Raw genomic sequence first — 27,182 nt, forward strand, 5'->3', positions numbered from 1 at the left:
TTCCCTCTCTGTGCCTGGCTCCTCTCCCCTCAGTGCTGCAGGCAGAGCCCTCAGCCCTGCTGCGCTTTGCAGAGGAGCTGCTCCTGGGCAGAGCTGTCTCTCTGCAGCGCTGCCGCTTGCCATGAGCTCCCTCTGTCCCAGGAGCCCAGCCCAGCTCAGCAGCACAGGAGCAGCCCAAGGCACTTTAATGACCCCTCTGGTGGCTTTGGTGCTGAGTCCATGAACATCAGACCCTGAGGGAAAGTTGATAAAACCTCTCAAGAAGTCAAAGTCAGATTCAAACTCCAAAGATTCTTGTCATGTTAATGGGTCCACTCAGGGAACCTACTGAGAAACCATCCCCAGGGTCTAGTCAGAGAAAAAAAATGGAAGCAGTGATGACAGGTCAGGAAAAGCAAAGCAAAGGTGGCTCTAATGCAAACCTGGATGTGTTTCATTAACCAAAGGGCCAAGCCCTGACCCCCAGCCCTGGGAAGGCAGATCCTGTCCCTCCCACGTTGCCCAGGGCCCTTCCTGGGACAGTGTGATGTGGGGCTGTGCAAGGCCAAGGGCAGGACTATGGTCCCACACCTCCCAGGTTCCTGGCTGGGGACAAGGAGGCCATGAGGCCCCTGTGCTGCAAGGACAAGGTGTCTCCTCACAGGCATCAGAGCTAGAGACAACAGCCACAGCCAAGGGGAGAAGCAGCTCATGTCTTGTGGGGGCTTTCAGCCTCTTTACATCCCTTGATCATCTCCACGACAGCGTGTCCTATGCTGTGGCATCCCCTGCACCTCTTTCCCTGCAGGCTGGAGACATCCCCCCTGCTGCCCCACCTTGCTCTTGTCTGAGCATCTTCCTTCCTTTGCTGATCTCTCTCCATCCTCCCCAGCTGTTCCTTGAAGCACAAAGCCTTGGGCTGATGCAGACTCCCTCTGGGTGACCTGCTCCACCACAGCACTGCCCTTCCACTCACATTCCTTGCTGCTCATGTCCAGCCTGGACCTCCCCAGCTGCACGTTGTGCCATTATTTCTTTCCTATTCTGTTTCCCACTATGAAGAAAACCTCCACCATCTCTGAAACCACCCTTCCAGCACTCTCAGGCTACTCCTACACTGCTGCAGCCTCCCCAGCGCTGCTGGGCCAGAGCAGCCCAGGTCCCTCAGCATCCCACACCATGTGCACAAGGTCCTGACCCCTGCCTTGGCACAGCCCTGCACTCTCCAGTTCCTCCCTGCTTCTCCAAACTGGGAGCCGCACACTGGCACACACCCGTGTGTGTGGGGCCACACCAGTGCTGAACCGAATGGGATGAGAACTCCAGGTATCTGGGTGCCCACGCTCCTCCTCATGCAGCCCCGTGTGCAGCTGCCTTGTTCATGGTGAGCGTGCAGCACGGGCTTGTGTGGCGGCCCTTGTAGTGCCCAGGCCCTTCTCCTCAGGGTCCCTGCTCAGCGTGTCAGGTCCTGCTCTGTCCTGATGGATGGGGTTATTCTCCTGCCCCAATACAGAATTAGCCATTTCTCCTTGTACAACTTCAGAGCTCTTTGATGGGAGAATTCCAAAGTTTCTCAAGCACAATTAGCTCAGCTGTTAATCTCTGCATGCAGATGGTTTAACCTGATAAAGGTGTCTCTCCCAAGTAAACAGCAGGAGGAGTTACAGGACACTACAAATAGCCCCTCCTGGAGAAACTGTGGCATCTTGGGGGTCTGGTACTCATAATGCCAGAGCTCTGGACTTAGAGGGGAAGTTTCCCTTCATGTGGGAGAACATCAGGAAGGTGTGGAGCTCTGTCTGGGGACAGACAATGTCAGCTGAAGGCTGAGAAGTCAGCATGAGAGGGCAGAACAACATGGGCAATGTTGTGGTGGTTGGACATCAGCTACTGACTCACTGATGAGGAAGAGGAATTAGATGAGGCCTCCTTCAGACAAATGAAAGAAGCCTCATGTTTCCAGGGCCGTATCCTCATGGCAAACCTAAGATATCCCAATAGCCGCAAGGTACCAGCCATGCAGGAGGGTTTTGGAGCTCATGGACAACATCTTCCTGACACGGGTGACTGAGGAGTCAGTGAGGTGAGGTGCCCTGTGGGACTTCACACTTACAAACCAGAAAGGGTTGGTCAGGGATGTAACAGTCAGGGATGGGAAAGTGGAGTCGAGGCTCCTGGAAGATGCTAACAAGGCAAAGGGCAGGATTTCAGGAGAGCAGGCTTTGGCCTGCTGAGGGACCTGCTTGGGTCCTATGGCATATGACCTTGGTGTTTGCAGTGGTTTTTCTGTCACATTTCCTCCCTGCTCTCTCCCACCTGCTGTTGTGCAGCGTTTTTTACCCTTTCTCAAATACAATATCACAGAGGTGCTGCCAGCATCCCTGAGTGGCTCAGATTTGTCAAGGAGTGGGTCCATCTTGGAGCCAGCTCATATCGGCTCTGTCTGACATCAAACTCCTGCTGTCTTCTCAGAGAGGTGACAACTGTAGCACACCCACACTCACCCCCAGTTCCAAGACTTTGCCATGTAAACCCAATACAGGGTGATAAAGTGTTGGATGTTACAAACTACTTGATCATGGAGAAGAAATGGAAAAGATCTTCTGTTAGTAACCTGAGGAAGTCACAAGTCAATGAGTAGGTTCCTATGGGGAACTGTCATTGCCCTGACATTCACTGGCCAGGCAAAGCAGCAGGTGCCAACAGTCCAGAGGATCTTGGGACAACTTCTTAACGTGACTGCCTGGTGGGACAACAAGGGTGATGCTCACCTGGATCTGGAACTGGGAGACAAAGAAGAGCTGGTGAGGGATGTGAACATCAGTGTCCACCTTGGCTGTCATGACCAGGCAACAGTGGGATTCCAGGCACCAGAGGGGAGGGAGGAAGGCCAGCAGCAGAGCGCAGGCTGGTGGGCTCCAGAGGAGAAGACTTTGACATACTGGGGGATGGCGGCCAATAAAGATGGTGACATGGAAGTAGGTCTGAAGCGTGAAGGAGCTCAGGAAATCTGAGAAGCCTCACAGGACAGCCTGCTCCAAGCACAAGAATGATCTCTCCAAGTACCCATGAAAAGAAGACTTTATGTCATGAGGCTGTTTGTCTGAACTGACAGAGCTCCAGGGCAAAAAGGCAGCACATGGGAGGTCAAAGCAGGTCAAGCTGTAAAGGAGGAATTTAGAATCCTTGTCCATGGATGTGGGGATGATGCCAAAGCTGCCCTGGACTTGATACCTGCAGGGGAGGCTGAGGGCAGCAAGATGAGCTGACACAGCTTCCTTACAGTAAAAGAATAGACAGGGCGAACGTGGGCCTGCTGCTGAACTTCGTAAGAGTAGAATCAGACAGGACCAATGTACTTCATGGCTTCTTTGCCTCCATCTTCACCAGCAAGGTCTCCTGGGACTTTGTTCCTGAAGGCAGGAGTCTGGAGAACAGCCAGGAGTGGATGGGGGTCCAGTCAGGGGTTACCTGAGCAAACTCAGACACCATTACAGAAAAGGAGATGGGTCACTTGACCGGTTCCCTGAACACAAGTATCGCTGTGCTGTGGCACCTGAGATTCCCAGGAACTCCCACCTCTGGGTCCAGAGGGGTGTGATTCCTCTTGAGGTGTCCTGGCCTGTCTCCTCACTCAAGTGGTGTGCCAGGCACCCACTTTTCTGACACATTCAGTCTTTATCAGGAGATTCTCTAGATCAATATTTAGTGGACATTGTTGATACCAGCTGTTCTGGAAACGAGGGCATTGGGAGGGGGATGGAAATAGAAGAAATTTGACTTAATTGGTATTTGTTATGGAAATTCTCACTGTTTGGCTACTGTTCTGAAATCTCTCTAATCATCCACACCAGACTTGAAGCCTTTAGCAAAGTGCTGCAGAGAGCCTTGGCTTGTAAGCGCATTTTGGCTGTTAATGAGCCCTCTGCTGCCATGGTCCTGAACTGCAGCTACTGAAAGAATTAACAAACCTCTAATGAAGTGAAAGGCAGAAACAAACCCCAAGTTTCTGAGGGTGTTTGGGACCCCATGAGGGGCCATCGCTGACACAAGCAGTCCCTGTCCCTGGAGGCTGCTGAAGGAAAAGCCTGGAGACAATGGTCAGAGGTGGTAAAGGCGATGTGGAGGTGGCTCTGGTGCCCTGTCAGCCCTTCACGGTTGTTTATCATCAGAATGGCCAAGCCCTGACCCCCAGGGCCTGGCAAAGGAGACCCTTTCAGTCAAATGTTTCTCAAGGCTCTGCCTGTGGTCACTGGGAGGGTATGTGTGTTTTGGGTGTGGGTTTGGTGCCAGGTGCTGTTCCTTTTACCACAAGGCTCTGGTTTTCTGAGGGTTTGGCAATGCCTATGAGGTTCCCCAAGCCCATGCAGCTTCTTTCATAGACCTGCAATGGTCACCAATCACCTGAGCTGTCCCGGTCCGAAACTTGCTTGAATCCGCTCTTTGGATACATGCCCCAGCACTAAAAGCACACGTTCCTTCTTCTGCTGCCCTAAAATAAAAAAGAAAAATCAATCTATTCCACATTAGCACGATCAGCCAATGGTCTTTAGGTCTTCTTCTTTAACACGTTTACTACTACGCATAGACCCGTGTCTTCCTGCACTCCCATGTGTCTCACAAACCTTTCACTCTTGTCCTCCAGTAATGGGCCAACACTCCAGGAGGCTGGTTCTTCCTCCGGGCTCATGGATGATTCCTGAGGACCATCCAAGCATGGGGAGTGCAAGAGAGGAGCAGAGCAAGGTCAGCTCATGGGCCATGCCTGAGCACAGCCCCCCCAGCAGCAGCCGTTCCCATCTCCCAGGCACAGCCATGCCCTCAGCATGCAAATGTCACTGCCATATATGACTAGTCCAAGAGAAGCCTGCCTTCTTTCCAAAATCACCAAAAATCTTTCTCCTATTCCTCCTCCCCCCGCAGACATCAGCCACATCCCACTTGCAGGCTCAGACATGGTTGTAAGGATTTGCTGAAGTCATCAGCCATCACCCTTCTCTACCTCACATCCCCTGACCCTCCCACACCACACATGGCCGCTCACTGCTGCTCAGGGCCTCTCACTCTTCAGAAGAGGCCTTGAGCTCCTTGGTTCTTCCTGGTGCTTGTTATCATCTTCGTCCCTCCCTCCAGAGCTCATGGTGAGGTTTCTTGTCCATAACAGCACCTTTATGACCATGTTTTACTAAATGGGTGTCTTTTTGTGAGCATTTGTGCAGAAAGAGTAGTCTCAGGAAAAAAACAAATATATAAAAACTGATGCCGAGTGAAATGCCATGAAGACCTGAGGAGTTACTCCCATTGCTGTGTCTCTCCTGGAAGGAGTCTGTCCCGAGAAGGGCATCCAGCTTCTGCCACTCTGCAGAGGCACATGAGCAGTGTCCGTGCACCTGGGGAGGAACAGGGTGATTTTTGCCAGACCACCCTTCATCTGAACCACTTAGATGTGTACTTATGGATGGGGTGTCATGCCTTATACTGCAAATACCTATTGGATTGGCACTGCCAGTGGGGCTACCACAGATGCAGACTGCTGTGTTACAGATATTTACTATTTTTAATACTGACACTCTTAGAGAAATTATACAAACACTTGAATGATTATTGATGCCTCTTAACATGATTATCCACAGAAGGCCCAGCAACTTTGCATCTCAAGAAATGGGATGCCAGAGGCCAAGGGCAGGATGGCTTGGGCTCTGTCCTGGGATCTGGAAACTGAAGTGTGCGCCCATCTCCCAACACCTGCCCTGCCCAGAGAACGGTGTGAGAAACTCTGCCAATGAGCTCTGAAGTCACAGTCATGACAGGTATCTTATGTCTAACTGCAGACAGTGTTGTCCTGCCAGCTCAGGATTGGAGCTTCCATCCCTGAAGGTATTTAAAAGATGTGTAGACATGGCGCTTAGGGATATGGTGTAATGGGTGGGCTTGGCAGTGTCGTATTTACGATTGGACTTTATGACCTTAAGGGTCTTTTCCAACCTAAATTATGATTTGAGCTAAAACCATTTCAATTCCCATCACCTCCAGCTGCCCCCGAGGTTGGCTGCTGTGTGGCACCACTCACCTGGCTCTCCAGGCAGGCTGGGCACTGGTTTGGTGCCTGCATTGGGAGTTTTCCCCTTTCTGGGGTAAAAGATCTTCGATGAGAGACAGTTGTAGAGATCTGAGTTGCAGAGATTTCAAGCAGTCCTTTCAAAATCTGAGCAGGCTCAGTTTTGGAGCCAGTGAAAAATAGAGACAATCTCAAGGATGTTTTTGAAAAGTGGTACAATCACTAATAAGAATAACAGGGAGTTCCTTATTCTTGATGATGATGATGATGAACTAAAGTTTTTTAATTTCATTCCCAACAGTCATTCTTGCTTCTCAAAAGAGCTGCTACGTCTCAGTAGCTGACCTCTTGCATGGAGTTCTTTTTAAGAGCTTTTTCTCTCACTTCTACTAGTTTTATCATTTAAAAAGTACATCCTAGGAGAGAATTGCCCTGAAATCATCCCTCCTTCATGCTTTTTCCCCTTTTTTTCTGGTGTGAGGGGAGGTGACATAGGGCAGTTTTATTTCTTTTTTGACCAAAGAATGACAAGGAACAGATCCCAGGTCAGTGCAAAAGCAAAAAGGAATCCAGAATGTTTATGTGGTGTGCACTGACACACACCGTCACCTGCATTTCCAGTCTCTGAAGTTCCAACAGTGCAGCAGAGTCTGGAGTTCTGAGCTCCCTTCATTTGCCCTGTGTGACACATGTAAAATGAAACTACCCCAGCCAAAGAGTTGGTTTTGATTCTCTTCACAGCCTGAAGCCCCACATGGGTCAGGAGACAAGCCAGGATACCCAACAAGGACTCACATGCTCTGCACTTAAAGTTCAGGTGTTCCCAGGAATCTCTGCAGACAAGAAATGCCGATTCCTGGGTGCAAGGAGCTGGTCAAGAGCCTCGTCTCCATTTCTGTAACGATGGCTTTGCTGCCTGGCTGGTGTGCAGACTCTGTACATGGATGCTGACACCTGTTGAGCAACCTGCTCTGTAAGGATGAACAAGGTGGGCATGAGGACAGCAGAACAGAAGAACTTGGGTGGGGGCAAATGAAAAGGGATGCACAAGATGTGGTCAGGGCTGTTTGGGGGCACTTGTAAAACAGCCGTGGACCTCATGTGAATTATTCCTGTGGCCAGGGAGAACTAGAGAACTGTCCCTAAATTGAAAACATGAAGGGAATGAAAGGACAGCATTATTCAGGCTGGATGGGACCTTGGGAGGTGTCTTGACCGACCTCCTGCTCAAAGCAGGGTCGGACCAGATTACTCAGGGCTTTATCCAAACACATCTTGGACACTTTCTGGGGTAGAGTGGATGCGCACCCCTGGGAAACAGCTTCCAGGGCTTGACTGTCCTCAGGATTGGAAAGTTTCTCCCTTTCTATAGCAGCTTTCCAAGCCTGACCATCCAGATTATTTTTCACCCGTCTACTTACACACTGACACAAACCATAATATCCTACCTTGGACACAAGAATATTGTGGGGGATGATGCTGAATGCCTTGCTGACTTCCAGGTAACAGACGACCACTGCTCTCCCCACGTCCAGCAACCCTGTCCTTTCCTCACAGAAAGCAAAGAGGATGGACAGACACAACCTGCCCTGGGTAAACCCCGTCACCTTCTCTTTCAGACACCCAGAAATGGGGTCCCAGTGGACATGCTCTGGGGCACAGCCCTTAGTTCCCCTGCTCACCCACTGGCCATTTTTGAAAAGTGCACCCAATGTGTGAGAGCTGCCAGTGGTCAGGGAGTCCCCCCAGTCTCCATGAGCTTTCCAAGAAGGTGGAGAGTGGCCTCACTGTGACATGGTCCTGCTGTCTCAGCTCCTGGGATGCTGCCCCTCCTGTCCCATAGACTGGAAAGGATTGTGTTGGTTCCAGTGACCCCTGACTTGATCCCCATCCACTGCTGGTTTTTCTGCCTTCAGTCACAGAGGCCTGGGACAGCTTGCTGGTGAAAATGGACTACAAGAGACACAGAGAATATCACTTCTTTCCATTATTAAATCAATGAGTGGCCACAAGGTGTCTTTGTTTCTCCTTTCCTGAGCTAGGAACAGCTCATTATGGGGCCCTTGAATTGCCTTACAGGTCTAGACTGAGTTTTGCTCTGGCCTGTTGCTGTGCTTGGAGGCTGCTGTCCTTGAAGACCAGATGAACTAACTTCTGCCACTCTGCCTTGGCAGTTTATTCCATCCGTGTCACAGCTCTGTCTGCAACACTGACAGCTCCAGCTCAGCCAGTCAGGTCCCTGGCTGAGGACATTGCCTCACATCTGGGCTGAACCACCCCAGCTGTGGCACCAGGAAACCTCTGAGTCGCCCCATGGAAACCTGGTACCAAGTGTCCAAGAGCCCATGTGTGCAAAGGCTTTGCCTCAGAGCACAGACATGACGTGGCCAAAAGATGGCTGGATATCTCTCTAGACCTATGAGTATAAAACCAAAATATAATGCCTAAATTCATTCAGGTGAACATATTCCTCCTCCAGTTTTTAGAAATTAGATCCTTTCCTGTAACTTTCTTTTTGTCCTGTCTAATAATGGGACAAGAAAAGATGATTCTCATACCAATTTATTTTTTAGTACAAAGAACACAATGCTGGCAAGAAGTGTCTCTCCTGAAGAGAGAGAATCAACATGTCTGATTACTTCAGGTTGTCTCAAAGGACGTGCCCCTGGAGCCCCAGGGACACCTGGAGGGAGCCCAGAGGGGACAGAGAAAGGGACATCGTGGGCTGCTCCTGTGCTGCTGAGCTGGGCTGGGCTCCTGGGACAGAGGGAGCTCATGGCAAGCGGCAGCGCTGCAGAGAGACAGCTCTGCCCAGGAGCAGCTCCTCTGCAAAGCGCAGCAGGGCTGAGGGCTCTGCCTGCAGCACCGACGACAGAGGAGCCAGGGAGAGACAGGGAAATGCAGTCTGGGGTGGGAGGATGCTGAGAGATCACTAGAAATGAAATCTTCACAGATATGATGCCTGTGGCTGTAGGGCATTGCATCTGCAAATCATGGTAGGATCTCAGAAAGCTGTCACATTGCAGAGCCTGCAAGAGATGTAAGTATAACTCTCAGAGATTCTCTGATGCAAAGGAAGAGGATGTGCTGCAGAGCAGGGATTGCCTTCTGCACCGTCAGAGTGACAAGACATGAATGCTGTGTTCTGCCAAGGATGGCGGTGGGGTGTAAATGTAAATGTGCAGGCAGGGGTGCCCAGGGCTGTCCTGCAGAGCAGGGTCCCTGCATCCCAGGGCTGTGCCGGGGCAGGGACTCTGCCGCCTGCCAGGGTCAGCGCTCAGCCTGCCCGGGGAGATCCCAACAACACTGAGGGGAGAAGCTGTGGGGGGAAGGAGCGACCCCCGGCAGGGCAGCATCCTTCTGCTGCTGGCTTCTCCGTCGGTCAGGGCTGCTCTTCCAATAGGAGGTTTCTAGGAGAAGATCTATACAGGTATTACTACAAAGATAAGGAGTTTTCCCAAGTCTGTCCTTTCAGTTTCCTATTCCAAGACTTGGGGAGTGGGGGGATGGAGGACAGGATAAATGAAAAAGGAGCTCTCCAGTTTTAACAAGTCACTGAGACTCCTGAACTGCAACTCTGAGTGATGAGTGCATCTGCCAGAAGCCTCGTAACATCCCTTCAGCCACTCCTCTGCCCATGGACAGCAGCAGCATCACCTTGGCTGGACACATCTGACTTAGTCTGACCTGTCCTTTTTTGCAGCCTGCAAACCTCTGCTCTCAGCAGTCCTGGTGGCTTTTCAGGGTAACACGGCAGTGTGATCAGCTTCCATCTCAGCAAGGTGCCAGCCCAGGGCAGCTGGAGCAAGACAGAGGGACAGAGCAGCTGCCCTCACTCTGCACTGACCCACTGGCATCCTCTGGTCTCGCAGGACTCGCTCTGTTCTCCCTGAGTGCAGCAGAAATGCTGAGGGTTTCTGACACATGAGAACACTCGCCAGGGGGGTTGCAGGATTGGATTAGATGATCTTTCAAGGTCCCTTCCAATCTCTAACATTCTGTGATGCTGTGATTCTCTGAAGCTGTAAAAAAACCTTTCAAATTTCATTTTACCATCCTGTTTCATTCTCTGTCACTGTGCAGATGCTGACAGGCCCTTCTGCACCAGCAGCAGTTTCAGATGACAACTTTGAACCCCAGGTGTGTCGCCTGCCCCCCGTTCCATGACCCCTGCTGCAGAGCAGGGCTGACTCCTGGGCAGCCAGCGGGCACAGGCCCTGCTCCTCACGGCACCTCCAGCCAGCACCACCCAGGGCTCAGCCACGGACCCGAAGGAAGGTCTGGAAAAGGACAAGGGGTGTGGAGCAAGGGAGGGTGTGTGAGAAATGGCTTTGATTTTGCTCAGAGAAGTGTCCCCTATCTTTTCATTTTCTTTTCGCGTATGACAGTGTCCACGCCCAGATACAGCAAATGTCCAACAGCAGCTCCATCACCCAGTTCCTCCTCCTGGCGTTCGCAGACACACGGGAGCTGCAGCTCTTGCACTTCTGGCTCTTCCTGGGCATCTACCTGGCTGCCCTCCTGGGCAACGGCCTCATCATCACCACCATAGCCTGTGACCAGCACCTCCACACCCCCATGTACTTCTTCCTGCTCAACCTCTCCCTCCTCGACCTGGGCTGCATCTCCATCACTGTCCCCAAATCCATGGCCAACTCTCTGTGGGATACCAGGGTCATTTCCTTTGCAGGTTGTGCTGCCCAGGTCTTCATTGTATGTTTCTTGTTTGGTGCAGAGCATTCTCTCCTCACCATCATGTCCTACGACCGCTACATTGCCATCTGCAAACCCCTGCACTACGGGACCCTCCTGGGCAGCAGAGCTTGTGTCCACATGGCAGCAGCTGCCTGGGCCACTGGGTTTCTCAATGCTCTGCTGCACACGGCCAATACATTTTCACTGCCACTGTGCAAGGTCAGTGCTGTGGAGCAGTTCTTCTGTGAAATCCCCCAGGTCCTCAAGCTGTCCTGCTCACACTCCTACCTCAGCGAACTTGGGCTTCTTGTGGTTACTCTGTTAGTAGTATTTGGGAGTTTTATTTTCATTTGTTTCTCCTATGTGCAGATCTTGAGGGCCGTACTGAGGATCCCCTCTGAGCAGGGACGGCACAAAGCCTTTGCCACGTGCCTCCCTCACCTGGCCGTGGTCTCCCTGTTTGTCAGCACTGGCATGTTTGCCTACCTGAAGCCCCCCTCCATCTCCTCCCCATCCCTGGACCTGGTGGTGTCTGTTCTGTACTCAGTGGTGCCTCCAGCAGTGAACCCCCTCATCTACAGCATGAGGAACCAGGAGCTCAAGGATGCCCTGTGGAAACTCATGTCTTAGTGTTTTATGAAGCAAGAAACTGCCCATCTGCTTCTGCATAGGAGTTTTAATGTAACTAATTAAAGGCCCAGCCTGTCATCTGGATTTTATGTTGTTATTGGTTGTTTTTTTGTTGTGATAACATTGTCATCCCCTTTCTAATTCTCTGTCTGCTTTTCTTTCATAACCACTACTGTAACTCAGGAGCCATGCTCTCTTTGCCTTTAAACAAAATAAAGGGTCCCGTAGTGATGTGTTTTTCACTATATCCTTCCTGCAAGACTTGTTTAGAGCTGCAGGGACAGCTCCTGTGTCCATGGGAGAAGGGGAAAAGAGTCCAGCCTGGCAGCCCTGCCAGGGAGCACCAGCGCTTGGCCTTCCAGAGCTGTTCTCGTTCCACTCCCACACTCTCCTTCTCATCCCTTGTGTTGGTGCAAGGCCTGAGTGCTCTGGCAGCTTGGTCACCGTCCTGCTGTGTGTGAGTCCTGTGAGCGCAGGCAGGGACAGGCAATGGGCACTGCTGTGGCAGAGCTGGTCTCAGAACAGCCTTTCCAGAAAAAAAGGTCATCTCCTATGGGCAGGGCCAGAAGGTTTAGCTCTTCTTCCAAGCTTCTCTGTAGAACATGCTGAAGTGACATGCAGATGCAGACACCAGGGTACAGCTGCACAGTGTGTGTGTGCAGGGCTGGGCACACAGCAGTGTCCTCTCACAGCCAGGCCTCCTGCCAGAGACCTGCAGGACCAGCAGAGCAGGGGCTGGGCTGTGCCCCTGTGCACTGGACACCCCGCGGAAGCTGCCCCAGGGCATCGTCATGGACTGGCCCCTCACAACCAACATTTCCAGCCCTGGCCTCTCCCCCATCTCACAGAGGTTGTTCTTCCCTCCATGGATGGACATTGAATGAGTTGTTCACCAGTCCGAGTTTGTATTGTAGAGATGAGATGTAAGCATGCACATCATGTACGTGAGGTGACATGAACGCGAGTGAGCACAAACACCATCAACTATTCCTTTGGTTTCCATGAAGGCCTGTGGCACAGATAAGGTCTTGAGGTCACTTCATATTGGGAGGAACATCCCGTGGGAAACCACCTGAATGCAGCACTGGGATGTGCTTCCTTGAACTGAGGTCCCGTGTCCATTCCTCATGACGTGGGACATCTCAGATGAGTGCAGAGCAGGGTGACACACCACAGGGCTGAGGTGTTTCCCATCCTTTGGGAGTGGAACAGGAGGCCAGAGAGACACTGTGACTCATGCCTCTATTTGTAAAATGGTCAGACCCTGTCTCTGAGCATCCTTGGGTGCAGAAGGAGTCCATGAGGCCAGCTCAGATGTGGACACCTGACAGAACCTGACATTTCTGTGTGTGACTCCAGGAACAAACCCCATTGGCCCAGTGAGATTCATCTCAGCTTCCCTGGATAGGATCATTGCAAGTGCTGCATTCTGGCACATCAACCTTGCCCGTGATTCCAGATTGTGCTCTCAAAAGTGCTAGAGAAACCAGAATGCTTTTCACTCAGATTGTTAGTAGGAAATATGTTTGACAAATTTGAACAAGGTGAGGAAGTGAGATGGGTGCCTATAGCCTGTGGGAAAGAGAGGCAGGTGTAGGACTGTGTAGAGCACACTTCAGTCTTGGTCAGGTCCTGAGTGCTAAGGAGGGGGATGGATGGGTGTGGTATTATGAGGTCAGTTGTGTCTCGGTAACTCATAATCCAGTAAGCAGCGTGTGGCTGTGAAGGGGACTGTGGGGTCAGTTCTGTCTCTGGAGGTGACAGCCCAGCAGCAGGAACGTGGCTGGGAAAGAACCTCTGCCAAATTACCCACAGCCCCTACCCAGGAAGAGGCCTTGGAAACGGGCTGTCATGTCCATCCCACCTGAGAACATGATGGCACAGCAGCAGGGACATGGTCGTGTCCATCAGAGAAGCTGAAAGGTCAGCAGCACTCATGGGATTTAGAAGATCATGGTGAGGTTACTTCTTTCTGGTGAGGTGAAACACCACAAGAAGCCTAACGGGTTGGGTTCCCTGCATGAAGGGCAGTTTCTGAGATGGTCGAGCTTTCCTTGATAGCGGGAAGAAGTAGAAGAGAGAAAAAAAAGTCAGAAAGTGCAACTTGGAAGATGGAGACTGGATATCAGGAGGAAGAAATGTCACTGGAAGGGCAGTGCTGTGGTGCAAGAGGTCACCCAGAGGGAGCTGGATCAGCCCATGGTTTGTGTTCCAAAGAGCAGCCACTGAGGGTGCAGACACATCAGTGAAGGGACAGAAATGCTGGGGTGAGAGCAGGTGGGGAAGCAGATGGGTGTCTGCAGCCTGCAGGGAAAGAGGGGCAGGTGTAGGACCGTGCAGAACAGCCTGTGATGGAGATGGCAAAGGGCGCTGGTGAGGCTGGAAGGAACCAACAGGACCCAGGTCTCTGACCCCTTGGCCATGGCAGTTTTCTGTGCCACTGAGGCCCAGGAGAAGACATGTTGTCCTCACGGCACTGGGGCCTTGTTGCCTCCTTGCAGCCCCATGGGGAAGCTGGAAGGTGCTGTACCAGTGTTGTTCTTCCCTCGGCCTTGCACACCCACATCCCACGGTTGCAGGAAGAGCCCTGAGCCGTGTGTGAGGGGCAGGATCCCCCTTCCCACTGCCTGGGGCTCATGGCTTCTCCTTTCTGCTTCAGAAAGCAAACCAAGGGGTTTCTCAGCATCAGAGCTGAGGAAAACACTAAAAGGAGACCTCACGGTGGCTACAGCTTCCTCACAAGGGGAGAAGGAAGGGTAGGTACTGAGCTCTTCTCTGTGGTGACCAGTGACAGAACCCAAGGGAATGGCAGGAAGATGTGCCAGGGAGGGTGAGCTGGACATGAGGAAAAGGTTCTTCACCCAGAGGTGCTGGACACTGAACAGGCTCCCCAGGGAGGTGTCATGGCCCCAATTCTGACAGTGTTCAAGAAGAGACTGGACAAAGCCCTCAGACACACGGTGTGAACTGTGTGGTTGTCCTGTGCAGAGACAGGAATTGGACTCCATGATTCTGGTGGGTCCCTTCCAACTCAGGACATTCTATGATTCCATGTTTTCATTGTACAGATGAGTTGTAAGCATACACATCATGTGCATGTCCACTGTGTGCATGTGGTAAGATGAACCCAAGGGAGCACAAATGCTATCAGCTTTTCCTTGGAGTGCCATAAAGGTCAGTGAGACAGAGATGGTGTTCAGGGGTCTCTTCCAACCCGCCTTATTGTAGGATTCCATGAATCTTTTCCTTGGAGAGCTCTTTCATGTCAAATAGACAGAGGAAGAAGAAAGAAAAAGAGGCAGAAGCAGAGACATAAAATGCCCCAGTGTAAATACAGCAGCTCCTCTGAGGAACGTTTCTCCACTCAAACCCTTGATAGGAAATCTATTAGATACATTTGATGAAACCAGCTTAGTTTTACCTGCTCACACACTGGAGCACAAGGAGGGCGATGGCTGGGTACGATGTCATGTGCTCAGCTGTGTCTCAGGAACTCACAGTCCAGTAGGAAGCCAATGGCTGTGGAGGGGACTGTGAGTCACTTGTGCCTCTGCAGGGGACAGGCCAACAGCAGGAACAGGGCTGGGAAAGGACTGGGAGGTCACACATACGAGACGAGCAATCGGGCCCAATCAGCATGGCTTTATGAAAGGCAGGTCCTGCCTGACCAACCTGATCTCGTCCTGTGACAAGGTGACTTAGCAGATGAGGGAAAGTCTGTCGTGGGGGAGTGAATCCGCCACACAGGCTGTGGATGTTGTGCACTTAGACTTCAGTAAAGCCTTTGACACTGTATCCCACAGCATCTCCTGGAGAAGCTGCAGCTCATGACCTGGATGGTGTATCTGCGATGGATAAAGAACTGGCTGGAGGGCCGGGCCCAAAGAGTTGTGGTGAACGGAGCCAAACCCAGTTGGCGGCCGGTCATGAATGGTGTCCCCAGGGCTCAGTATTGGGGCCAGTTCTGTTTAATCTCTTTACCAATGATCGGTATGAAGGGATCAAGTGCACCCTCAGTAAGTCTGCAGATGACACCAAACTGGGTGGGAGTGCTTATCTGCTGGAGGGTGGGAAGGCCACACAGAGGGACGTTGGCTGACTGAGGCCAATTGTCTGAGATTCAACAAGGTCAAGTGCCGGGTCCTGCACTTGGTTTATAACAATCCCCTGCAACAATACAGGCTTGGGGAAGAGTGGCTGGAAAGCTGCCTGGTGGAAAAAGACTCGGGGGTGTTGATGGACAGCAGTTGAACATGAGCCAGCGTGTGCCCAGGTGGCCAAAAAGGCCAATGGCCTCCTGGTGTGCATCAAGAATAGTGTAGTGGGCAGAACCGGGGCAGCGATCATCCCCTTGTACTCAGCGCTGGTGAGGCCACAACTCGAATCCTCAGTTCGGTTTTGGGTTCCTCACTATAACAAAGACCTTGAGGTGCTGGAGTGAGTGCAGAGGAGGGGACAAGGCTGTTGAGGGTCTGGAGCACAAGTCTTCTGAGCAGCAGCTGAGGGACCCGGGGGTGTTTAGCCTGGAGAAAAATGAGACTGAGGGGAGACCTTTTCACTCTCTACAACTACCTGAAAAGAGGTTGCAGCATGGAGGGTGTTGTTGTTCCCCTGAGTAGCAAGTGATAGGATGAGAGGAAATGGCCTCAGCTTGTGCCAGGGAAGGTTCAGAATTGATATTAGGAGACATTTCTTCATGGAAAAGGTTGTGAAGCAGTGGAACAGGCTGCCCAGGGAACTGGTTGAGTCACCATTCCTTGTGCCTTAGCACAGCTTCTAGGAGGATCTGTTCCATGATCTTCCCAGGCACAGGTCAGAGGCTGACAGGTCAGTAGTTTTCAGGATCCTCCCTTCTCCAGCAGAGAGAAACACTGCCACACAGCGCAGCTTGGAATGGACATGAGGAGGAAGAAATGTCACTCAAAGGGTGCTGCTGCGATATGAGAAATCATCCAGAAGGAGCATGAGATCAGTCCACCTCCTTGTGTTTCAAGGAACAGAGCACGAGAGTGGAGACACATCAGCCAATGTATGGAAACACCAGGGTGAGAGCAAGGGGAGGAAGCGAGATGGGTGTCTACAGCCTGCAGGGAAACAGAACCAGCTGTGGGACAGTGTAGGACAACCCGTGGTGGTGATGGCAAAGGGCACTGGCAAGGCTGGACCAAGAGAACCCAAGTCTTTGTCCCCTTGGCTATGGCAATCGTCTCTGCCACCAAGGCCTATGAGGAGCCATGTTGTCCTCAGGCACTGGGGCACCCCATGGCCTCCTTGCACACCCCAGTAAGGCTGGGAACTGTCACACCATTGTCCTTCACTCAGCATCACACAGCCCACATCCGCCTGCCCCAGGAGGAGCCCTGAGCAACGGGTGAGGGACAGGATCTGCCTTCCCAGGGGCTGGGGGTCAGGCCTTGGCCTCTCTGCTTCGTCCAACAAAACCAGGGTTTTCTCAGCACCTCAGTTGCCTGCACATGACCCTTTGTTTATCTGCCAGCATGGCCTCCAATTCTCTGCTCTAACGAGTCCCTGGGGAGGCTTTGCTGGTACTTGCCCTCAGTGGAACTCATTAATACTTCAAGGGACTTAGTACTTTTTTCTTCTGACTTTGACTTCTGGAGAGGTTTGTGCAATCTCCTCTCAGCACCTGAGGTTCAAAGACTCAGCACCAAATGCACCATGGGGCTCATTACACCGAAGAAAGCTCTAAGAAACCATGTCTCTTCTTGATTGACCCAGGGTCTCTCCTAAGGAGGTCTGGACTGGTTGGAGCGGTCCCTTGAGCTCTGACACCGTGTGGACAACCTTGCTCCTCACCTCCCCAACCCCATCGTTTCTCTCATTGGCCACCTGGCACTTGCATCCCTTTTCCTTACACCAGACTTCTCCACTGCAGTCTGCAGCTGGATGTTCCAGCTCCTTTGCACCAGCTCCCACCAGCTCTCCTTAGAGACCTGGCTGCACACAGGCAAAGAGAGACTTCTCCTTACTTTTGAACAAACAAAATAAACTGATAAGAATCATGGTTAAAAGAAAACACACTCCTCAACTGTATGCCAAGGAAAAACTGCCACCAATGAGGTTCACTCTCTCCAAGGCATAACCATGCAAGAAATGATTTAGACAGAAAGGAAATTAGAAAATAAACACAATAAAAGAGTTGGCTAAAGACAGAATTAGACAGACTACTGAAAGACAAGGAAGCTTTTAAGTCCGTGAAGCTGAAAGCAGCAACTGGATTGTTGAGAAGTGTCTGAGTGATCAAAGAGTAAGGGGAAGGGCAATCCAGAGACCGATCGCAAGTGCTTGTGTGCAGATCAGCTGCTGGAAATGGGACTTCAGACATGGTCAGTTTAGTTAGGGCAGAGGAAATACCTGAAGGATGAGGGAGATCAGATGCACAGACTAACAGAGTGCTGACAAGGCAAATCTTGTGGAAGAAGAGAAGTTCTCTTCTTGCTCTTAATGCACATCCAAAATAGTGTCATTTTGATGTCATGGGAAAACACTGGTATTTAAAGTATCAAAACAAAGAAAGGAGAATTACAACACCAACAACGTTTGATGCTTAAAGTTGCAAGAAGACATTTCCTTCACTCTACATCTTTCATTTTGTTTCTTTTTCCCTCCATTTTTAGAAAATGTTCTCTAGATTTCTGTCCTACCAAAGCCTACAGCATTAAGAAAGATAATCCTTGTGTCTTGCACAGAGTCGAAGGCACCAAAAAATCCACTGCCCTGGACTGACAATGCCACTTTTTACTCTTGGCACAGCGTGAGTCATGCTCGAAGCTGTTGGCCACTCTTGCCTGATGGAGGAAAGAAGGATTAAAAGGTCAATTGAACTGTTCTCTTTGTAGATGGTCATGTTGACAGTGATCTCAACAGACCTGTGTTATCTGTCTTTCTATGTGAGTATAAGGAAAAAGAAATATTTATGTAGAGGTAAATGTAGAGTAAAATGCATAGGTGTGCCCAGTTACTCAGCAAAGTACATTTCCTACCAGCACTCTCAAAGGAAGAATCTTTCTTCTGAAAAATTGCTGTTTCAATACTGTCTTTGTCACTCCGTCCCCTGCCCCACTGGCCACTGGGACCAGGGTTCCCTCAGCTGCCTTCCTTGCGCTGACAATATCTTTGGAGAAGCCCTCCTGGGTGCGCTCCCCTTGCATGGCCATTTCAGCCACTGCTCAGCGTTGGCTTTGCTGGCTCCATCCCTGCACCCCCAGGCCAGCTGTCTGTCTGTCTGTCTCCTGGGCAGCCTGTTCCCCTCCAGCCTCCCTGCACGTCCTTCTGCTGTTTGATCTCCTAAGGCAGGGGGTTGCTGTACGCCCATGCTGACCTCTTGCCAGGCCTTGCTCGACTCCCTGACCATCAGATTGGCTTCTTCCTGGGCTTTGAGGATGTTGTTCCTGAAGATCCAAGAGAGTTTAACAGCCCCTTTGTTCTCTAGGACAGCCCAAGGAGATCCTCAGCTAACTGAAATCAGCTCTCCTGCAGGACTGCACTGTTGTTCTGCAGTTGCCCTGCTTCTCCACCATCTCACGGTCACTGCAGCCATGGCCGCCCTCATCCTTAGATCCCCAGCCTGATCCACCTTGTCTGTCAGTAAGAGACCAGCCCTAGCCAGCTCGTCCAGTGTTTGTCTCAAAATGCTGTCTTCCACACCCTGCAGGAACCTCCTGGGTTGCTTGTGCCCAGCCCTGCTGCCCTCCCAGCAGACCAAGAGATGGTCCAGCTTGCCATGTAGTCAAGGACCTGTGACCATGAAGCTCCCTCCAAGGCAAGGGCTGTGCACGCCAGGCTCCCCTCTGCACAGAGCTCATCTCCACCTCCTCATCCACCCGCCTGCCTTCCTGAGGAGCCCTGCCCACCCATGGCTGCCCTCCCACCACCGAGCTGTCCCACCAGGGCTCTGCAGTCCCCATGGGGAGCACGTTGCTGCCTGCCCAGCAGAAACGACAGTGCTGGGTAGCAAAGAGGAGAGGCAGGTAAAGGGGCAGTGTGTGGGAGCTTGGCTGGGAGGTGACCCCTGGTGCCAGAAGAGGATGATGCAAGGTGAGGCATCATGGGAGGGAGGTGGATTTTGAGGTCACATCTTTGGAAACAACCCAACTGGGCATGTGGTGAGACAGGCCTGGTGATGTCACCTGGATGCTGGAAAACACCCCCAGCAGTGCTGAGAGCTTGGGAGACGGGAGATGCAGGAGAAGGGGAAGATGACACGGCTGGAGGTGGGTTGTGATGCCACTTCTATTGCAGTTACCTGGGGTAGACGTAGGCAAAGCCAACATGCCTGGATTATTACTTGTGAGGTCACCTCATGACAGCAATGTGATTGGCCAGAGGTAGGCAGGTATCATGAGGTCATCAAGGACACCAGACGGGAAGGCTGCAGAAAGATGAGTGAGCCCCTGGGGAGGCCCTGCCCTGGGCTGAAACCACCTGTACATGCCACGGGAAAACGTGGCACATGCATGAGAAGCTGAGGGATGTGAGAAGGGACCAGCAGTATGGGCAGCTCCGTGTGTGCCAGCTGGGCCTCACAGGTGGCTGCAGATGTGACCAGGTTGGCCAGACTGCCCAGAGGGGAGCACTGGGGACTGTCTGGGCAGTCAAGTCTTGCAAGGCCATCAGTGCCTGGAGGAGCCACCAGTGATGCCACTGAAGTCCCAGAGGACCAAGGCAATGGAATGCAAACTATCAAATTTGAGTGGAAGTGGAGAAAACCTGAGCCCATTGGGGAAAAAGTAACCGATGATGGCTATGAATTGTGAGGAGACCGGGGTAGAGAAAGGGAGGGATCAAGGTGGATCATGGAAGAAGCAGCCTGTGGAAGAGTGGGGAGGAGGAGGATTCAAGGGCCCAGCTGCCCGTGGGGAGGTGGCTGGTCAGTGCTGGTCTGGCCAAACCCCCTGCCTCATCACCATGGTCTGTCCTGCTTATTAGGCTGGTTTCAGTTGGGGTAGAGTTACTTATCTTCACAGTCACTTGTATGGGGCTGTGTGTTAAATCTGTGATGGAAACAGTGTTGATCACACCCCAATGTTTCAATCATTGCTGAGCAGTGCTTGCACAGAGTCAAGGCCTTTTCTGTAGGCTGGGGGTGCCCAAGAAATTGAGAGGCGACACAGCTGAGACAGCTGACTCCAGCTGACCAAAGGGGTCTTCTGTACCATATGAAGTCATGCTCATCAGTAACATCTGGGAGATGAAGGAAGAGGAGAACTTCCAGAGTGATGGCGTTTGTCTTCCCTAGTGACTCCTGCGTGTGATGGAGCCCTGGTTTTCTGGAGATGGCTGAACACTCTCTTGCCAATGCAAAACAGGAGATAAATTCCTTATTTTTCTTTGATTGCACACACAGCTTTTACTTTACCTATTAAACTGTCTTTATCTCAACCCATGAGTTTTCTTTTACTTTTCTGATCCTCCCCTCACCCTGCCACACCAACCGTGTGGTGTTGAGATGATGACCAGGGTTAAACTACAATATTTCTTAAACACTGCTCCTGGCTATTTACTGTGTGAGTGGGTTCACTGTTGTGTGTATGTTTGGGTGTAAATGTATGCACATACTTTCTTGGTCAGTTCTAAGTGAGGCTAGCAAGAAGGAGGAAGACCCCGGGATCTGGAGAAACCCAGGGTTGTAATGTCCAAGTGGGTAATATCTCTGAGTCTGGGCTGACCCAAACCCCAGGTCCACACTGGAGGGACCACAGGGGTGTGTGAAACTGCAGGTAGGTTCTACCCAGGATGTACAGACCACTCGTGCAACCTTCACACCAGATCAGCCTGAGAGGGTCAACAGGACAGGGTCAGTTGTGTTGCTCATGGTTGTGTAAGTGCTGCTGTTGGTGTGGTGGCTGTGAGGGTGCTGTTGCCTGTTGGAGTTGGTCTGTATCAGATTGTCTGTGTCCATCTTTGTTTCCCTGCAGATACCTGCATTTAGTGCTTTCCCTTTGATGAGTCCACCTTGGGCCATGTCTCACTCTGTGGGGTCCTGTCACTGCCCACCTCAGGCACAGCCGGTCCGTGTGTATCTCATGGGCTCTCGGGCAGCTCCAGATTCCTCTCCTGGAGGATCGTCCTCTGCCCCATCATGCTCTGGGACAGCCCAGTGTGGCTGTATCTCATGACCACTCCTCATCTCCACTGTCAACAGACAGCAAGGGTTGTGTCTTAAATCACAACTCTGTTGTGAATCAGCTTCCAAGGTGACATCGAGCTTTTTCCTCAGGCCCTTTTGAGGGAAATTCCTGGGCCTGTTGTTGAAAACAGCTTTGGAAGAACAACCAAATCTTGAGGAACTGCACTCTGAAGATGTCATTTTGTCACAGAGATGCTATGGGAGACTAAGCTCTGACACAGTGTTAGAAAAACATTTATACAGGTTTCAGGTGTTTTAAAACTATGTATAATGGGTTCATTATTCAGAATAGTGAGCTAAACATGAACAGTTATGTACAAACATAATAACCATAAATAACAATATGGGTAATGCTAACAAAGTAAAAGGGATAAAACAGGGTACAGGCCTGCATTGGGATACAATTAGACATCATTTGTGGACAGTGATGGAAAGATGGTCAGTATTGACAAACGCCCATGAAAACACTTTCCTAATGGACTCCTTGAGCTCCTGGTTCCTCATGCTGTAGATGAGGGGGTTCACTGCTGGAGGCACCAATGCGTAAAGAACAGACACCACCAGGTCCAGGGATGGGGAGGAGATGGAGGGGGGCTTCAGGTGGGCAAACATGGCAGTGCTGAGGAACAGGGAGACCACGGCCAGGTGAGGGAGGCATGTGGAAAAGGCTTTGTGCCGTCCCTGCTCAGAGGGGATCCTCAGCACGGCCCTCAAGATCTGCACATAGGAGAAAAGAATGAAAATAAAACTCCCAAATATTACTAAGAGAGTAACCACAAGAAGCCCAAGTTCGCTGAGGTAGGCATGTGAGCAGGAGAGCTTGAGGATCTGGGGGATTTCACAGAAGAACTGGTCCACAGCATTGCCCTTGCACAGTGGCAGTGAAAATGTATTGGCCGTGTGCATCAGAGCACTGAGAAACCCAGTGGCCCAGGCAGCTGCTGCCATGTGGACACAAGCTCTGCTGCCCAGGAGGGTCCCGTAGTGCAGGGGTTTGCAGATGGCAACGTAGCGGTCGTAGGACATGACGGTGAGAAGAAAATACTCTGCACCAATTAAGAAACACACAAAGAAGACCTGGGCAGCACATCCTGCATAGGAAATGACCCTGGTATCCCACAGAGAGTTGACCATGGATTTGGGGACAGTGATGGAGATGGATCCCAGGTTGAGGAGGGCGAGGTTGAGCAGGAAGAAGTACATGGGGGTGTGGAGGTGCTGGTCACAGGCTATGGTGGTGATGATGAGGCCGTTGCCCAGGAGGGCAGCCAGGTAGATGCCCAGGAAGAGCCAGAAGTGCAAGAGCTGCAGCTCCCGTGTGTGTGTGAACGCCAGGAGGAGGAACTGGGTGATGGAGCTGCTGTTGGACATTTGCTGCCTGTGGGCATGAGGGCCTGTGCAAGGAGGAAAAGACAGTGACGGTTCAGATGAGACTTGTCTGGGAAAAACCAAAGCCATTTCCCACAGACCCTCCCACAAAGAGACCCTTTTCTTTTTCCAGGAGAACATCCTGTCTGCAGCCCTCGTCGGTGCTTGATGAGTGTGCAATGAAGAGCAGGGTCTCTGCCCAGGGGCTCTTGAGGAGTCAGCCTGACCCTGTGTGATGGGGTGGGGCAGGGGCCAGTCCTGGCGTTCAGCTTTGTCAGATGGAACCGCTCCTGCTGCAGAAGGGACTGTCAGCATCTGTACCCGCAGGGCTGAGAAACTGAGTTTGAGAGGTTTGGCATTTCTACAGATCCTTCTCCCCTCCCACCCTGGGGAGTGTTCTTGGATGTTAGAAACCCTCAGCATTTCTGCTGCACTCAGGGAGAACAGAGCGAGTCCTGCGAGACCAGAGGATGCCTGTGGGTCAGTGCAGAGTGAGGGCAGCTGCTCTGTCCCTCTGTCTTGCTCCAGCTGCCCTGGGCTGGCACCTTTCTGAGATGGAGGCTGATCACACTGCCATGTTACCCTGAAAAGCCACCAGGCACTGCTGAGAGCAGAGGGACCCACCTCAGACCATGACATGTCTCACCCTTTCCTAATGTCTCAGCATCCTATGTTTAGCCATGAAACTGCTCATCTCACAAACCCAACAGCATTCTCTCTGTCACAGCATCTCTGTGCTCCTCCATGGGGCTTTCACATAACAAACAGATGCTGTAGGACAGGTTTGCATCCTGGAGGGTAGTTCAAAGCTTCTAAGGAAACTCTCAGGAGATATCCAAGTGTCCTAATGATGGCATTTGATTAAAGGAGACTCAGCTCATTCCCCAGCCCCACACACTGCATTGCCCACAGCCCCACAGGGCAGAGCAAAGCTGGGACACCTGTTCCCATGGACACAGCTGCAGGAAAGGACCCACAAGATCAGGCTGTGACTCTGCAGCTGAAACTCCCATCCCCAGAGAGCCTGACAGCAAGAACCAGATCACACCAACAGTGACCCAGAGCAGTGGAGCAAGAAGGAAACTGCGGTGAGGGTGGGTGTGAGAGAGGCCAGGGCAGAGGCAGCCGGGCACTCCGACAGCGTCACCCTTCCCCAGCTGTGCAGCCACCTCCCACACACCAGCATTGCCGGGCAGCTGCTCTCAGCCCCTGTGCTCTGCAGAGGGAACTGGAGCTCTGGCTGCACAGGAGCTGCTTCGTGCCTTGGAGCCCCCGGCCCTGAGGGCAGAGGCTTTGCTGGGTGGGAGAGGAGGCGAGGGGGCTGCTCACAGGAGGGATCTGCACTGCAGGGTATAATACAGAGTTTTACGTGTTCTCCCTCCCGTATCAATTCTGAGTTTAGTTTCCTCTCATTTCTGATCATTTCCCTGCTGTCTGGAGATTCTCCCCCTGGGCGGTGTTTCCCTGTCCATGTCTCTTCCCTGTCAGCGCTCACAGACCCCATCCCACCCTCTGTGCCCTCACCCTGGCTCTACAGATCCTGCCTGTTCACAGGGCACTGCCTGGGGGCATCTTCCTGTTTGCAGACTGGGGAAAAGGACAGGTCAGACTAAGACTGACGGGTATAGCCAATGTGATGCTGGTGCTGTGCACAGGCAGAGCAGCAGCTGAAGGGATGTTATGAGGCTTCTGGCAGCTGTACTGGTGACTCTGAGTTGCAGTTCAGGAGTCTCAGTGACTTGTTTAAGCAGGAGAGCTCATTTTCACTTTATCCTTTTCTGCACCCCCCCAACCCTCAGGATAGAAAACTGAAAAGGCAGGCTCAGGAAAGCTCCCTATCTGTCTGGTAATCCTTGCATTGATCTTCTCTTTGAGGCATCCCCTCGGAAAAATCCTGGGGGTGATCTGAAGCTGTGAGCAGCTCTGATCCACACAGCACCCCCTTAACAGCAGAAGCACCTTTCCTGCCCTGATAGGGGTCGCTCCTTCCCCCCACAGCTTCTCCCCACGGCACCGTGGGGATCTCCCCGGGCAGGCTGAGCGCTGACCCTGGCAGGCAGCAGAGTCCCTGTCCCAGCACAGCCCTGGGGTGCAGGGACCCTGCTCTGCAGGACAGCCCTGGGCACCCCTGGGTGCTCACCCAGCTTCACAGCTATTCAAAATTGCCTGACAAGAGCCCCCTCCTTACACATCCCACAAGCTGTGCCTGTGCTAACTTAAGGAGATGCCTCCAGGAGCTACAGCTGCATTGCCTTGCACCCTGAGACTTGCCATGGCAAGGGCTGCAAAGATTACTCCTCCAGTGAGCTCTCAGTCATCCTCCCAGTCCTGACCACCTTTAATCTCTCTCTGCCTTGCTCGTCTCCCTGAGATCCCCAGGCAGAGCCCTCAGCCCTGCTGCGCTTTGCAGAGGAGCTGCTCCTGGGCAGAGCTGTCTCTCTGCAGCGCTGCCGCTTGCCATGAGCTCCCTGTGTCCCAGGAGCCCAGCCCAGCTCAGCAGCACAGGAGCAGCCCAAGGTGCTTTAATGACCCCTCTGGTGGGTTTGCTGCTGAGTCCATAAACCTCAGACCCTGGAGGAAGTTGAAGAAACCTCTCAAGAAGCCCAAGTCAGATTCAAACTCCAAAGTTTCTTGTAATGTTACTGGGTTCCCCTGAGGAACACTACTGAGGAACTGACCCCAGGGTCTGGTTAGAGAAGAAAACTGGAGGCAGAGATGACAGGTCAGGACAAGCAGGGTGAAGGTCTCTCTGATGATCAGTAAACCTGGATGTGTTTCATTAACCAAAGGGCCAAGCCCTGACCCCCAGCCCTGGGAAGGCACATCCTGTCCCTCCCACGTTGCCCAGGGCCCTTCCTGGGACAGTGTGATGTGGGGCTGTGCAAGGCCAAGGGCAGGACTATGGTCCCACACCTCCCAGGTTCCTGGCTGGGGACAAGGAGGCCATGAGGCCCCTGTGCTGTAAGGACAAGGTGTCTCCTCACAGGTATCAGAGCTGGAGACAACAGCCATAACCAAGGCGAGAAGGAGCTCCAGCTGTTAGTGTTTACATGCAGACTGTTTATCCTGATGAGAGCGTCTATCCCAAGATAACATCATGAGGAGTTACAGGACGCTACGAATATCACCTGCAGGAGAAACTTTGCGGTCTTGGGGGGCTAGTGCTCGTAATGCCAGAGGTCTGGACTTAGAGGGGAAGTTTCCCTTCATGTGGGAGAACATCAGGAATGTGTGGAGCTCTGCCTGGGGACAGAGAATATCAGCTGAAAGTTGAGGACTCAGCGTGAGAGGGCAGAACAACATGGACAGTGTTGTGGTGGGTGGACATCAGCTACTGACTCACTGATGAGGAAGAGGAATTAGATGAGGCCTCCTTCAGACAAATGAAAGAAGCCTCATGTTTCCAGGCAGTGTCCTCATGGCAGACCTAAGATATCCCAATATCTGCAAGGTACCAGCCATCCAGGAGGGTTTTGGAGCTCATGGACAACATCTTCCTGACACGGGTGGCTGAGGAGTCAGTGAGGTGAGGTGCCCTGTGGGACTTCACACTTACAAACCAGAAAGGGTTGGTCAGGGATGGAACAGTCAGGGATGGGAAAGTGGAGTTGAGGCTCCTGGAAGATGCTAACAAGGCAAAGAGCAGGATTTCAGGAGAGCAGGCTTTGGCCTGCTGAGGGACCTGCTTGGGTCCTATGGGATATGACCTTGGTGTTTGCAGCGATTTTTCTCTCACATTTCCTCCCTGCTCTCTCCTACCTGCTGTTGTGCAGCGTTTTTTACCCTTTCTCAAATACAATATCACAGAGGTGCCGCCAACATCCCTGAGTGGCTCAGATTTGGCAAGGAGTGGGTCCATCTTGGAGCCAGCTCATATCGGCTCTGTCTGACATCAAACTCCTGTTGTCTTCTCAGAGAGGTGACAACTGTAGCACACCCACACTCACCCCCAGTTCCAAGACTTTGCCATGTAAACCCAATACAGGGTGATAATGTCTTGGATGTTACAAACTACTTGATCATGGAGAAGAAATGGAAAAGATCTTCTGTTAGTAACCTGAGGACGTCTCCAGTCAATCAGCAGGTTCCTATGGGGAACTGTCATTGCCCTGACATTCACTGGCCAGGCAAAGCGGCAGGTGCCAACAGTCCAGAGGATCTTGGGCCAACTTCTTAACGTGGCTGCCTGCTGGGACAACAAGGGTGATGCTCACATGGATCTGGAACTGGGAGACAAAGAAGAGCTGGTGAGGGATGTGCACATCAGTGTCCACCTTGGCTGTGGTGACCAGGCAACAGTGG

The 27,182-nt window shown here is 52.0% G+C and overlaps 1 protein-coding gene across 1 annotated transcript; it reads right to left on the bottom strand.

Annotated features, from left to right (window-relative positions):
• Positions 1 to 21,923: 21,923 nt before the first annotated feature.
• Positions 21,924 to 22,883, bottom strand: LOC136001172 (olfactory receptor 14J1-like). Its single transcript, XM_065655260.1, has one exon. The coding sequence runs from the start codon at positions 22,881 to 22,883 to the stop codon at positions 21,924 to 21,926; it is 960 nt and encodes a 319-aa protein (XP_065511332.1).
• Between the last annotated feature and the right edge of the window lie 4,299 nt (positions 22,884 to 27,182).

Source organism: Caloenas nicobarica, chromosome 37 (assembly GCF_036013445.1).
Source record: "Caloenas nicobarica isolate bCalNic1 chromosome 37, bCalNic1.hap1, whole genome shotgun sequence".
Taxonomy (NCBI): Eukaryota; Metazoa; Chordata; class Aves; order Columbiformes; family Columbidae; genus Caloenas; species Caloenas nicobarica.

Excerpts from the sequence above, each read along its gene's own strand:
- LOC136001172 (XM_065655260.1), bottom strand. The coding sequence starts at position 22,883 with ATGTCCAACAGCAGCTCCATCACCCAGTTCCTCCTCCTGGCGTTCACA.